Source organism: Nicotiana attenuata, unplaced genomic scaffold (assembly GCF_001879085.1).
Source record: "Nicotiana attenuata strain UT unplaced genomic scaffold, NIATTr2, whole genome shotgun sequence".
NCBI classification, from domain to species: Eukaryota; Viridiplantae; Streptophyta; class Magnoliopsida; order Solanales; family Solanaceae; genus Nicotiana; species Nicotiana attenuata.
Genome location: NW_017670862.1, coordinates 33,228 through 47,405, shown reverse-complemented (window position 1 = coordinate 47,405; position 14,178 = coordinate 33,228). Strand labels below are relative to the sequence as shown.

The window sequence follows — 14,178 nt, the reverse complement described above, 5'->3', positions numbered from 1 at the left end:
GGACCTGACAACAAGTAGAAAAATATTAGTAAGTAAAGTTATATTGTTGATAAAATGATACTAGCTAAATACCCCCTCAAAACAAGATGAAAAGCTTCTCTATTCTGTACCATACAATCATTCAGATACAAAAGTATCAAAAGAAACTAGAGCATAAACTAGAGCATTTACACAATAAGTATATTTTATATATTAAATATATCTAAAATCTCTATATATGTAATGTCGGGTTATTTTGGTTTCAGTTTGACTTTCTTTAGTTAAAACCAACCAAACCAATTATGATCGGGTTTTTTTTCCAACACCAAATCAAATCAAACCAAACCATAGTCGGATTTTTTTCTCGATTTGACTCGGATTATCGGGTTGATGCGGTTTATCGGCTTCCTTTGTACACCACAATTGTATGGACATTTGGAGATGAGGTGGCTACATCAAATGAGGATGACATTATTTTATTATCTTTAGTTTCTCCTCATTTCTTGTGTGTTTTTGGGGGGTGAGTGGCTCAAGATGTTGCAAAGTGAAGAAAGAAAACTCCAATTGGATATTTGGAAGAATATCCAAAATAGTTAAGACTCTTATCACAAACATATTTGTGGCCATTCAATTCTTTCTATCTTATTACTTTCTTTCTCGCCCATATCTAACTTCTTTGGGCAAGTAGCTACAACTACACATGCAACTTGCTGCTTCTTTTTTAAATCATCTGTTTTTTAAAATTTGAAAGTAAAGGAAATATATGTTCTGTTTATACTAGTAATTAGTACTTGAGGGGACACAATTAAAGATTCCGGTTTGCTTATATATTGTATTTGTAATTGTGAAACATTCATTGAAGTAATAGTTCATAAGCTTAAAAAAATTTTAAGTTGTGAAAATTGTATAGAGATGTAATGGGTATCAGACATTTCGAAATATCCAAAAATGTACGCAATGTCATGAAATAAAAAGGAGGGAGCACTACATAACCAGAACAATCAAAAATGAATTTAATTCTCATGAATAACTTATCCTTATTTCTCTCATTGCATACGCTTAATCAAGTATTATTTTGCTCCAGTAGTTACGAAGACCGATAAAAAATCAAAAAGAAGTATATACAAGCTACAGGCTGCTGGTAACATGTCTAGCTACATATAAAACAAAAGGTATTTCCCATCTCCCTACAATCGTATCTGAAAGCTTGAAAAAACAAATATTTAAAATGTTATCGGGGCAAGGAGATATTTCGGTTCAACTTCTCATTTTAAGGTTCCATCAAACAGCGCTAGTCCAAAAGGATGATCGTCAAACAACATTACAGCTTTCCACATTTTCCGGGCCAAAATGTAAGTATCCAACTATCTTACCTGAAGATAACATTAAACCAAAGTTTATGTTAGATTTGTCTAGCAAAAACATCATAATCAAATCTCAATTTCCTTTGTTGTCAACAACAACAACCCACTATAATCCCACAAGTGGGGTCTGGGGAGGGTCATGTGTACACAGACCTTACCCTTACCCGACCTTACCCCTACCCTGAGGGATAGAGAGGTGGTTTCCGATAGACCATCAGCACAAGAAGATGAAAAGAGACAATAAAACAGTAACATCAACAGAGGCCATAAAAGTAGAATCAGAAAAATAAATGAAAAAAGCAATATCAGTAACACTCACCTCTTTGTTTTATCAAGCACTTCAATATATCTTTTTGGGACACCATAGTGCTCAACAAGATATCTTGCAAGATCATCAATAACACCTCCTTGAACCAAAACTTCCTGTCCTTTCTTACCTAAAATTATACAAGAATTTACATGCAGATGATATATTTGCCCTTAAAGTGAAATAAGTGTCAACCAAGTTCATATGCAAACATAACAAATCAGAAAACATAGATAGACCAAAAGCACACAAATAAATCACGTCAGTAAGTGAAAATAATCTAACAAAGCCAAGCCAGGTGCATAATATAAGTGAATCAATCAATCAATCATTATGCATCAATACCAAATCAGTTGCGATCAACTATATCAATCCTTTATATCCATTATGCTCTATTCAGGTGCTTTTCATCCCCAATATTAAATAATTCACCTTTGAGGCACATTAGGAATACTCACGCTCATTCCTATCAATACCCACTTGATGATTAAATGGATTACAAAAATTGCTATGGGCCTACGGCATGTCTTTCACTTAACCAGAGCATAGTAATAAACTCCACATGATGAAAAATAAATAAAAAAATTTGAATTAAGAAGCCCTAATATTTAGACAAATTGATGAATAGTACGCAACTCCTTCAGATCAACCGATTTCCATCAGTTTACCATGGAAATGGTCTAGTAATTAAGCAAGGCTACTAAACATGGCTTATATACACCCAGACACATTGAAACACAATAAGAGCTATTCTGTTTGCTTTTCATTCTCTCTTTCTTTTTTTATTTTTATTCTAATGGAACTATCTCTAGAATCAATTCTCTAGGTGCCCAACTGGTAACTATAACAATTCTCAACTACTAGATATCATCCTAACCTGGATAAAGATATCATCCTCCTAAGGTCTTAAATGAAACAGTACCACATTAATCTCTTTTCACCATGAGAATGTAAGCGAGCAATTAATAGACAACACTTGAGGGAGTATTAAAGCATAGAATGCCGTGATGGCTCATGGTCAGAAATCAAAAAGAGACACGATGCAGCTTTTTATAGTTTTCAAAAAGCCACTCTAAGAAGTGCAGGTTCCCGTGGGTTCAAGACCAAAACTGAAGAGTTGAGCAGAAAATAAGCAATAAAAGCCACACCATGAGACTCATAGATGACTATAAAGATATATTGCCAATGACACTGTAAAGTATAAACCAACAGAAGACAAAGAGGACATCACAAACCAAATTTTGAGAGCCACCATATAATAATTACTAAAAAATCTAAAAAGAAGGTCATACACAGCTGTCAAAGTGTCAAAACAGACCTGGAAGTTCTGCCACAGTAGTGCTACAGGCAAACTTCTTCTGCAACTCTGAAGCCAAAGCCTCTGCATCCAACAGAAATGACTCAATTCCAGAAAGTTTAGTCATTTTTTTGTTTCCTTGCCTTCGTTCTGTCATTATCTGGATGGGTTTCAAGGCACCTTTGCGAACAGCTGTATCGTTACCCCGAGTCACGCAATGATGGGCTTGCATCCTACCTATAAAAGTTTGTCCCAAATCCTTCTTATGAATTTCTGTTGGATAAGTCGTTCCCTTTTTTATGGCTCCCTTAAATAAAGCATCACATAGAATTGCATCCAACGTCACAATGGACTTATTCGATGGCTTGACAAGATTTTCTTTCTCAACGTACTGGAACACTATTTCAGAGGCTTCAGATGCAGTGAAAAGTCTTCTAGTGTCAGCACCAACAGAAGCAAAAATAGGATTTACATGCACGCTTGGTTTATAAATTTCAGAAACTTCCAGTGTCTTCAGCAACTGTTCTTCATTAGAAGCATGATTTGTTGAGGGCCCAGTGTTGTCCACTTCTTTCTTTTCTGGCTTGAAGGACAAGTAGTCTGGATGCTTTCGATTAACAGAAATAAGAATCACCTCTTTCTTATGTTTATCTTCTTTCACTGAGATCTGCACATGCCAATGTATTGGTAAGTTTGGAAAAACAATTAGATAATGTGAAACACCAGATAAAATCAGAAGACATCTGGATGCCAAAAGCATCGGAACAAGAAATGGGGGCACATTTTGCCATGGAGTCATGAAATAAAGAGACCAAAGCAAATTTCTCAAAAACTTATTGACAAGATAGAGAACTTAGGCCTGAGAACTAGCTTTGGGGTTGAAAATAAAGAAGATATAAAACTCTCACATCGGGCATACATGCAAGCAAACCTTCACAAGACATGTGCTATATCAAAAAAGCAAAATGCAGAAATGGCATCGACAACGAATGTATACGCAAATGCAAAATACAGGAGAGAACACTACTCCATATAGTATTGCACCACCTCATCTTATACGCATGTTCTAGCTATGATTGTAACATTTTTTTCCACAGAAGTTTTTAAACAATCTCTTGCTACTGGCTGTTGCTATGGGGCTACATCAATATGTTGCACCTGCCGCCATCAAAGAGAAGCTGAAAGTTCTGACTAACAGCTTTCTTCGAACTCTCCCAGCTTCAGTAGGAAAAGAGGAGTATAGAGGTTGCTCCAGATACTTGCCAGTTTCAGCACAAGAACAGTCCTACCTACCACTTATAAGTCTTTGCCTTTGACGAGAAGTTAAACAGAAGAACAGCTAACCATGAAGAGTACTACTACGCTCAGTCATCAATGTCACGGGAAGCGCCAATATCAGTATTATACTTAGCTAAGCATGAAGAATACAGTATATATCAGTACGTGTATCCAAATATATGGGCTAAGAGAAAGAAATCTCTCTGCATATCTTATGATGCATAGAGATAGCAGTCTAAATGACTTAACGTCTGAATCATCCATCAAACGCAATAGCAAATTTTCAGGTGCATCCAACAGTTTAATGTTCAGAAAATCTTTCATATCAAATGTCGGAACTACCAATCCGCCAGAGGCTTTAGCCTGTAGCCACTTGGATAATTTCTTGTGAGATGACTTCTTTATGTCGAGTGTTATGCCTGGAGGCCTGCAAGGTAGCACGTGATTTGACCTACACCAGCGCAATGAAGCCATTGATAAGTGGCTAAGCAAGGAATAGAACAAGTCAAATATAGTTGCACTCCAACATCTAGAGAAGTTAAAGAATGAAAGTCAAGAAGAGGAGGTATTAATTTGTCAGACCACCTTCTTCTTCAGGACAACAGCTATGAAAAGGGAATATTGCCTAGTGCACGTACGGGTAGCTTTTCTCTAACTTGTTTTGTCTCAAGATGAAGATCATTTGTACTGAAATACGTCTAGAGTTCAATTACATAGCTGCCTCGCAAATTCTAGTAGCGTTAGCTCTGCTTCTTCTACACAAGCAATACTCCCACTGTTTCATTTTATGTGGCACTGTTTGACTGGGCACCGAGTTTAAGAAAGCAAGGAAGACTTTTGGAACTTGTGGTGCTAAAACATGCCATGACACTGTAGTGGATGTAAAAGCATGTCATTAAGGGTAAAATTGAAAGTTCAATGTTACATTGTCCAAATACATAAAGGTGTCATTCTTTTCGAAACATACTAAAAGCAAAAGTGTGCCACATAAAATGGAACAAAGGGAGTACTCAACTTACACCTTATTTAAAATACCGTTCACAAGTTTTAGTGGTGTTATCTCCGCCTTTTCTGCATATGCTCACTTTGACATAACATCTGGCCTACTGTTAAATGCTTAGTTATATACATCTAGAGAAGTAATCATTTTTGTAGTGATTGAAAAAACAATCTGCATCAAATATGAATCTCTTATCCTCTCCATAACAAGAATACCAAAAATAACACTGCAAAATAAACTTTGTGTAAAAGAACCTTTGAAATTCATGCTCAAATATTCCAAAAAGAAGGTTAGTACCAAATGTGAAACAATAAAGTGCCCTACTCTTAGTTCACCATCTGGAATTGTGTACACAAAAATCGATTCTCTTCTTCTTTTATTTTTATTATGACCAAAAAAATTCAGTATCAGACATATAGATTTCGATGAGTTTGGTAACCGTCGTACCATAATGTACTTCCAGGGATGGGCAGGTCTTTTTCCTTAATTGTCGTATGTAATGCTTGAAGAAGGCACTTGTCCAAGAGTGCATCTACCTCTTCAACGGACAAAGAATGTTGTCCCTCAGTATTTGATGCATCTACAGGAGATTCTGTAACCTTCAACTCGCCTAGATCATTGATAAGCTGCACAGTGACTTCATCTGCTCCATCCCGCTGTGTGGTACAAGGATGACCAACACCTGATGATGCAGCATCAGGATCAATCACTTCTCCGCTGTCTTCATTGTTAGTCACATTTCCTGGCTCAACTGAAGGATCAACTTCACTTGAATCAGATGCCCTACTACTCAATGATAGAGCAGGATCTTCAAACACGACGTCTTCTAGAAAACCAGCATTTGGTACATGACAATTATCAGCGGATTCCCTGGAAAAATATCCAGAAAAAAGGTGACATCTAGAAGTTGTACGGACTAAAAATAACAACAGTAACTTTCTTCGTTCATACCAAAGGGTGTCTCGATAGTAATGACATATTTTTAAAGCCTTTCCACGTAGACCAGCTTTTATAGCTTCTGTGCTACTCATGGTAGTTGTTCCCACCTGAGGAAAAGAAATCAGTATCCTTCAAATCGATTATATGTCTAAATTAAGAGAGAAAAACCTGAAGGTCCCATAAGCTTACAGCTATTGCGGCAGGGTTTCCAGGAACCTTTACAGCCCATGGCTCCCCAGCAGAAAATGATGGAAACCCTTCAGGAGGTATACTGATGCCGGGGAACATTAAATCGGCCCCTCCGAGAATAAAATGAGAAACTTCACCCCCTTTCAGCACAAAAGCAGGCAAAAGTTCTGGGACTTTCCACAGAGCATAAACTGTACTCGCCTCATAGAAAGGAGAACAAAAAAGAAAGCATTTTTAATTAAGTAGGATGGCTAATAACTAAATTCTGTCCTGTTAAAAAAATATCTTTCAAGCAATCAAATCACATAGCTACTGTGTAGAAAACATGCCCAAAAAGCCTTCCTACTTAAAATATTTACAAATGTCAATCACCAGCAAGTTATAAGCAGTCAATATACTCCAAAAGGAAGATTATCAAATCACTGCTTAACAAAATTCAAACCAAAAAGATAAAAATCAAAAGCACTCTCCCTCAGCCAATAAGCAGGCACGATTGAGTAGTATTTACTGATCAACTAATCAATCAATAAACTATGACTCAAACCAAATGGGTTAGGGTCTGCTATGAAGTTAGTCAACTCTATTTTGGGTCATTTCAATCCAATCCTAAAACATTTTGTCTTTTAAGAAATACTACAATTTCTCTAAAAGTAAAGATTCTCTAAGTCTCAAGACTTACCCATGTAACCAAAACACAAAAACTATCTGATCCCGCCAAAAAGACTCTTGGCAAACACCGAACCAAATTTTGAAGTGTAACAATTATTAATTCACAAGTAGTTGGTAAATCACCTATATGGATCTTTTGCTTCCATTGTGTCGTGTTATTAGCTAAGTCTGCATTATTTTTAATCATCATACTATCACATCTAAAGACACGTGCATATAAAGATAAATGAGACATGTCATACTATCTCAAACGACCTTTGCCTTCTCCCATTTCACCCTCTATCTATTCTACTTGTACCTTCTGTCAAATGTAACAATTACCAATCTTACTCAATCTCGTATTACTGCACATCCATGTTAACATATACACTTCTACAATATTCATCTTGTGGATAATATATATTGAGCGTCTAGGGCACAACATTCACTGCCATAGACATTGATAGTCTCAGAATCATTATACAAAACTTGCTTTTCACCATCACTTTTGTGGCGTTCCTCCAATTTAATCATCCTATTACTTCCACGATATTCATCTTGTGGATATATTAAGCGTCTAGGGCCCAACATTCACCGCCATAGATATTGATAGTCTCAGAATCACTATACAAAACTTGATTTTCACCATCACTTTTGTGGCGTTCCTCCAATTTAATCATCCTATAACAATTCTATGTATTACTTCTTTATTTACCATGCCATTCTTTTTCTTTTGTAAAAATCTATCATACCATTCACATGGACGATTGAGCCCAAAGTATTTATTTTACTGCTTAGCGGTCAACGTCCCATCTAATTTCACTTCAATTTCACTCTTCTTATCAGAACTAAATTTGCAAAAAATATTATTCCGTTTTACTTCATATTTTATTCTAATACTCTTACTCTTTCGAGTGTTAGTCTATATTTCCAACTACTTCTTTTCAAGTTTAGAGTAGTGGCGCTATCCTTATGCGCATTAGTCTCATAGAGACAAAGGACATAGTGCAATGGAGAAAAGGAGCGCGATGGAGAAAGGAGATATAACTACATTACGTCAGCACTATTTTTGTCATTTGGCATTGTGATAATTTGAGCACCATGGGGTGAGATTCAGTTCTGTTAAATCTATCCCCTACTTGCTCTCATGTAATGGACCAAATTGCAACATCAAATGCAAATTTATCTGGGCCAAGCCAGTTTGGCCAAGCTTTTTGTCAGTCTTTTCCCTTCAATTTTATGCTTTATTTGTGTTTTCCTTGAGCACTTTTTTGGCAAGCCGCTACAGTGATTACTTAGGAATATAGATGATATCTTGATACTTCACAATATATATTCCCCACTTGTCTAGAGCGATATGGCTTGATTCTCCTTGCATGAAGAGCCTTAATGAAATTTTCAATCATAACAAAAGCATTAGACAGCATCTTCATAATAATAGGACAACTAGATTTAACTTGCATTCGGCGTGAAGCAAAACATTTTCATGGAAATTATTTCATGACAATATTTTTTTTCCAGAGAAAATGTTTTACCATGGGAAAACCGTTTCAGGAGTATTTTCCAATACTCGGTTGGGTATAAATGTAGGTGAAACAATTCAACGGAGCATAGGGTATGAAAAAAGTATTTTATCTATTTATTTAGAATAACTACTACTATTACTACTACGCCTTAATCCAAATTAAGTTGTTGGTGGCAATAAGATTAATTTTTTAAAATTGGTGTTATCAGGACAAGGAGGTCAAGAATGCAGCATTTGGTCGCTTGCATGAAGAATTAGGGGACAAAAGCGGGGACAAGAAGTTATTCCGGCTGGCCAAGGTGAGAGAGGGAAAGGCGCGTGATCTGGATCAAGTGAGGTGCATCAAGGACGAGGAAAGCGAAGTTTTAATGGATGAGGCTCTTGGAGCACTCCGAGAGTCGCCGCGATTTGGGGTATTGTGAGCGTATTAAGGTCAAGGAGGTCGTGAGGGCAATGCGTAAGATGAGCAGGAGCAGAGCCACTGGGCCAGATGAAATTTCGGTTGAATTCTGGAGGTATGTGGTAGAGAGGTCGTAGAGTGGCTGACCGGACTGTTTAACATTATTTTTAGGACGAATAGATGTCAGAGGAATGAAGATGGAGTACGATGATTCCATTGTACAAGAACAAAGGTGATATCCAGAATTGTAACAACTATAGGGGTATCAAATTGCTTAGTCATATTGTAAAAGTGTGGGAGAGGTTGGTGGAAGTGAGAGTGAGGAGGTCGGTGTCTATACCAGAGAATCAATTCGGGTTCATGCCTGGTCGTTCAACTACGGAAGCTATCCATCTTATCAGGAGGTTGGTGGAATAGTACAGGAATAGGATGAAGGATTTGCATATGGTGTTTATTGACCTAGAGAAAGCGTACAAGGTCCCGAGAGAGGTTCTTTGGAAGTGTTTGAGGCTAAAGGTGTTCTAGTAGCATACATTAGGGTGAATAAGGACATGTATGATGGAGCTAAGACTCGGGTTAGGACAGTAGGAGGTGACTCGGTGCATTTTCCGATAGTTATGGGGTTATACCAAGAATTTGCGCTCAGCCCGTTCCTATTTGCCACGACGATGGACGCTCTGACGCACCATATAAGGAGAGGTGTCGTGGTGTATGTTATTTGCTGATGATATAGTCTTGATTGATGAGACGCGAGGCGGTGTCGACGAAAGACTGGAGGTTTGGAGACAGACCTACAGTCTAAAGGTTTCAAGTTGAGCAGGACTAACACAAAATAGTTGGAGTGCAAGTTCAGTGACGTGGCGGGGGAAGCGAACAGTGACGTAAGGCTTGATTCACAAGTCATCCCCAAGAAAGGGAGTTTTAAGTATCTCGGGTCAATTATCCAGAGGAACAAGGAGATCGACGAAGATGTTACACACCGTATAGGGGCGAGGATGGATGAAATGGAGGTTAGCATCTGCCGTCTTGTGTGACAAAAAGGTTCCACCGGAACTTAAAGGCAAGTTTTATAGAGCGTTGGTTAGAGTTAGACCGGCCATGTTGTATGAGGCAGAGTGTTGTCCAGTCAAGAATTCTCATGTACAGAAGATAAAAGTAGCAAATATGAGGATGTTGAGGTGCATGTGCAGGCATACTAGGTTGGATAACATTAGGAATGAAGATATTCGGGCAAAGGTGGGGGTGGCGCCCATGGATGACAAGATGGGGGAAGCGAAGCTTAGTTGGTTCGGGCACGTGTAGAGGAGAAGCCTTGACGCACCGTTTAGGAGGTGCGAGCGGTTGGCCTTGCCAGGTATAAAATGAGGTAGAGGGCGGCCTAAGAAATATTGGGGAGAGGTGATCGGACAAGACATAGCGCGACTCCAACTCACCAGGGCATGACCTTAGATAGGAAGGTTTGGAGGACGAGTATTAAGGTCGTAGGTTAGTAAGTAGTTGAGCGCTTTTCTTCCCCGTTAATGATGTTAGGCTAGTTGTTAGTGTCTTGCTTTAGTTTGATAGTGGTACTTATTGTGTTCGTACTGTTTTTCTGCTCCGGTTGCCTAGTACCTTCCCATTGTTCTGATTATCGATATTGCCTTTTCCATTTATCTTTTTTTTCTTAGGTTGCTGGCACTATCTCCCTGGCGTATGTTGTTGTTACTGTTCCATTGCCTCTTTTCATCTCCTTGTATCGAGGGTTTTTAGGAAACAGTCTCTCTACTCCCCGAGGTAGGGATAAGGTCTGCGTACACACTACCCTCTCCAGACCCCACACTTAGGATTACACTGGGTTGTTGTTGTTGGTGTTATTTGGTCCAATTTGCTCACATCTGAACTAATCCATCAGGCAGACTATTCAATTAACAAGCGAAAATTGTCAATGGTAGCCTAGCCCAACAAGCACGTATCTCTAAGTTTTTACTCATGCCTCAAAAAGTAAACAATCCCATAAGGACTAACCGCTGAGAATTGGTAGAAATGAGTGATAATGTGTAAGAGTTGTACTCCCTCCGTTTCAATTTAGATGAGGTAGTTTGACTTGGCACGGAGTTTAAGAAAAAAAAAGACTTTTGAAGATTGTGGTCTTTGGGTAAAAGTTTTGTGGGGTTATGACATTTGTGTGGTTATAAAAGCTTCTCATTAAAGGTAAAATAGGTAAAATGAAGAGTTTAAAGTTGAATTATTTCCAAATGTAGACATGTGTCATTCTTTCTGGAACGGACTAATAAGGAAAGTGTGTCATCTAAATTGAAACAGAGGAAGTAACATTCTTAAAAGACATTTTAGTGAAAAATATTTTACACAATAAGGTAATTACTCCCTCCGGTCCACAATAAGTGACCAATTTGCTTTTGGCACTCCCGTTAAGAAAATACTAAATTCTATACAAAAATACCTAGTAGACTAAACTACCCTTAATTAAATATTTAATGTGAGGAGTAAAAAAATTTTTTAGGGATATGTACATAAGGGTAATCTTGTAAAAACAAATTGAATTCTTTCTTGATTATATAAATGGACACTTATTTTGGACCAAAATAAAAAAACAAATTGGTCACTTATTGTGGACTGGAGGGAGCAGGGGCGGATTTACGCTTACCGAAGCGGTGTCAATTACTAAATATATGTATTTATACTGTACGGAAACAGATAAGTAGGAAAAAATGACACTACTTGACATAAATTGTGTCTTGGTGTGCTGGTAATGTGCTTGATTTTTCTCCAAGAGGTGAAAGGTTCAAACCTCAACTAGCACATTTTTCTTTTGCAAATACTCAGGACCTTTTGTAACTTAAGACTCAACTATTTCTTGTCTAAAGGTATGATAATTAAAGTTATATTTCAATTCTTTTATAAATTTCGACACCGCTTACAAAAATTTATGCGTACGACCCTGGGAGAGAGTAAAACAAATCAAAAAAATTCCCTTATTTTGTGTCATACCAAACGCACCAATGACGTACACAACAATATCAGCCAAAAATATTGAAAGTAAGTGAGATATATGGCACACACCTGTAGGGAATATATCATGACCTCGCCCATCTACGTCAAAAAACATTGGGCAATCACCCTCCAAACCATATACGAGTACTCTATTTGGATATTTCGAAACATTTAACTCCGCCTGCGTGATCCCATCGATACAGAAACACAAGAGTTTGATTATTTCATGAAGTACAATAAGTGATAATAGTACTTTGTTCAATGCAATACAATCAAAATTAAATGAAAAGGAAAATGTAATCCAGAAAAGTTAAAAATTAGAATAATGTTGCAATATTCAATCCAACAATTGAAGAAAGGAAAAAGGTACCTTGGGAGGAAGTAAAAGGTCGAGAAAGGCATCAGTAGAATTAGGGAAACGGTCTCTGATAGTGCGACGGAGCTTCTTACGGTCGGCGCCGGAAAGTCGCTGGTGAGACTTGGCGTCCACTGCCTTCTTGAACATTTTTCTCCTACTAATACTACTACTCTTCTTCTGCGATAAACTATAGTGGCAGAAGAGAGAAACGAAGGTTCTAGACTAAAGGCGGTGAGATACGGAGGAGTTGTTTCACTTTTTTGGGCGTATGCTTAAGTTGAGCACCTGCTCTTGGCCCTTTGCGGCTTTGCCACATTTTTCTTTAAATTCTTCTTTTTATTCCCTAATAATACACGTTGGTTAGATTGATTGTGTGGCGAGTTATGCAAAAATTAGTACATATTATAATACTAGTACGTATGAACGTGTTTTGCACGCTAATAATTGCACGTGATGCTTTAAATATTTAAATCATCTAAAAGCTGAAAAATATTATTACATTAGCATAACACGTGAATTCAAAATGAAAGGATATCATCGAAACTTACACAAATGTATTAATTTAGTCATGTTAGTAAGATAATTATGTACTATAGTTTAAAAGTATTTAATGTGATGGTATCTTACCGAACATTTCTTTGTAGATGATGTTTTTTTGTATGTTTTCTTCTAATGCTTTGGTTGCTCTGCCATAACCAGAACTCTTGTTGTCGATATTGATATTTCTCTTGAAGATACAACATATAATTGTTCGTGCAAGAAAATATATTGTGATAAACATAATCCAATATTTAGGATATTTGTCCTTATGCTTTATTTGTTATAATTACAAAACATAATCATACCGAAAATTATTTTCCCACAAATTTTGAAAGAACATTCTTTAGTTTTGGAAGATGAAAGTTGAGTTCGGGGATAAAAATATACTTAGATGCACATTGGCTAGTATCATAATTTTTTACATGTATAACGTTATTGCCAAAACTTCTATATAATATCTATGTGCTATTACATAAGTTATTCGGCGTATCTAAGTTTTTCAGCAGTATAATGGGCATAGTTTTCTTCAAAATCAATATGCATGGAAGATCAATTTTAACTTAGCCTATTATATATACGGTGACACTAACATACGTAAGAAAAAATAAACTTGACAAACCTGTATGGTAGAAGGCCATTTGGTATTAAAGTATTTAAGTATTCTTCTTGATAGTAATTGTTGGTATCATCTTTTGGTCAGTCAAAACTGAAAAATATTTTATTTTACCATAAAATTTCGCAATTAACTTTTTATTTAGTTGATTAACATATTCATTTCTGCTAGCCAAGATAGCTTTTTAATTTCTATCATGCAATATGCACAAATTGCATTTTAATATAATGACAAAAGTATTTTTCTTACTGAATGCACTATTATTATCATTGGGGTTGATAACTAAGTGTTCTGAAAGAACTAAATCACCTTTTATTAGATGCTCTTCTTTGTTTCTCAGGCGAAACAAGAAGTCGTTGAATACTGATCTGTTCTTACTTTATATTTCTTGAATCTTTTTTATTTGAGGCTATACGTATAATTTTGGCAAGCTAGTTTTTTATAATCTCTGCTTTCGTCTATTTTGGAATTATTGGTAATACTTAACAGAAACCACCTTCCAAACCATTAGTTTTTCACCAAACTTTCATTGATATTTAATATATCTCCAGGACTTCGGGCGATTGTTTTGATCATTTGACACTTAGCCATAAGCGCTTCATCCCATATTATCGATTTTGCTTTCCTAATAAATTTAGCATCATTGCTCTGCTTTGATATATTTTTTATGGTTACTTCAGTTGTTTGAAGAGGTATATCAAATCTAAAGTGAGCGGCCTCATAATAAAATCGTTGCGGGTACACCATTTG

General features: G+C 36.8%; 1 protein-coding gene across 2 annotated transcripts; it reads right to left on the bottom strand.

Annotated features, from left to right (window-relative positions):
* Window positions 1–968: 968 nt before the first annotated feature.
* LOC109243983 (eukaryotic translation initiation factor 2D) lies at window positions 969–12,592 on the bottom strand. 2 transcript variants are annotated; one of them, XM_019411003.1, is made up of 9 exons: window positions 12,288–12,592; window positions 11,987–12,098; window positions 6,354–6,544; window positions 6,177–6,271; window positions 5,673–6,095; window positions 4,568–4,676; window positions 2,969–3,614; window positions 1,663–1,780; window positions 969–1,352 (listed from the first exon to the last, which is right to left on the bottom strand). In XM_019411003.1, exons 1-9 carry the CDS (start codon window positions 12,420–12,422, stop codon window positions 1,349–1,351), a joined length of 1,833 nt encoding a protein of 610 aa, XP_019266548.1. In that variant the 5' UTR covers window positions 12,423–12,592; the 3' UTR covers window positions 969–1,348. The 2 variants fall into 2 exon arrangements, with proteins under 2 accessions (XP_019266548.1, XP_019266549.1); XM_019411004.1 differs by lacking the exon at window positions 969–1,352 and having other exon boundaries at window positions 1,659–1,780.
* Window positions 12,593–14,178: the final 1,586 nt, after the last annotated feature.

Bases quoted from the DNA above. Each gene is read 5' to 3' on its own strand.
- LOC109243983 (XM_019411003.1), bottom strand. From the start codon at position 12,422: ATGTTCAAGAAGGCAGTGGACGCCAAGTCTCACCAGCGACTTTCCGGC. The intron at 6,272-6,353 runs GTAAGCTTATGG...TCTTTTCCTCAG, and splicing joins GAAACCCTGCCGCAATAGCT to GTGGGAACAACTACCATGAG. The intron at 3,615-4,567 runs GTAGTTCCGACA...TGGCATGTGCAG, and splicing joins CTAAAGCCTCTGGCGGATTG to ATCTCAGTGAAAGAAGATAA.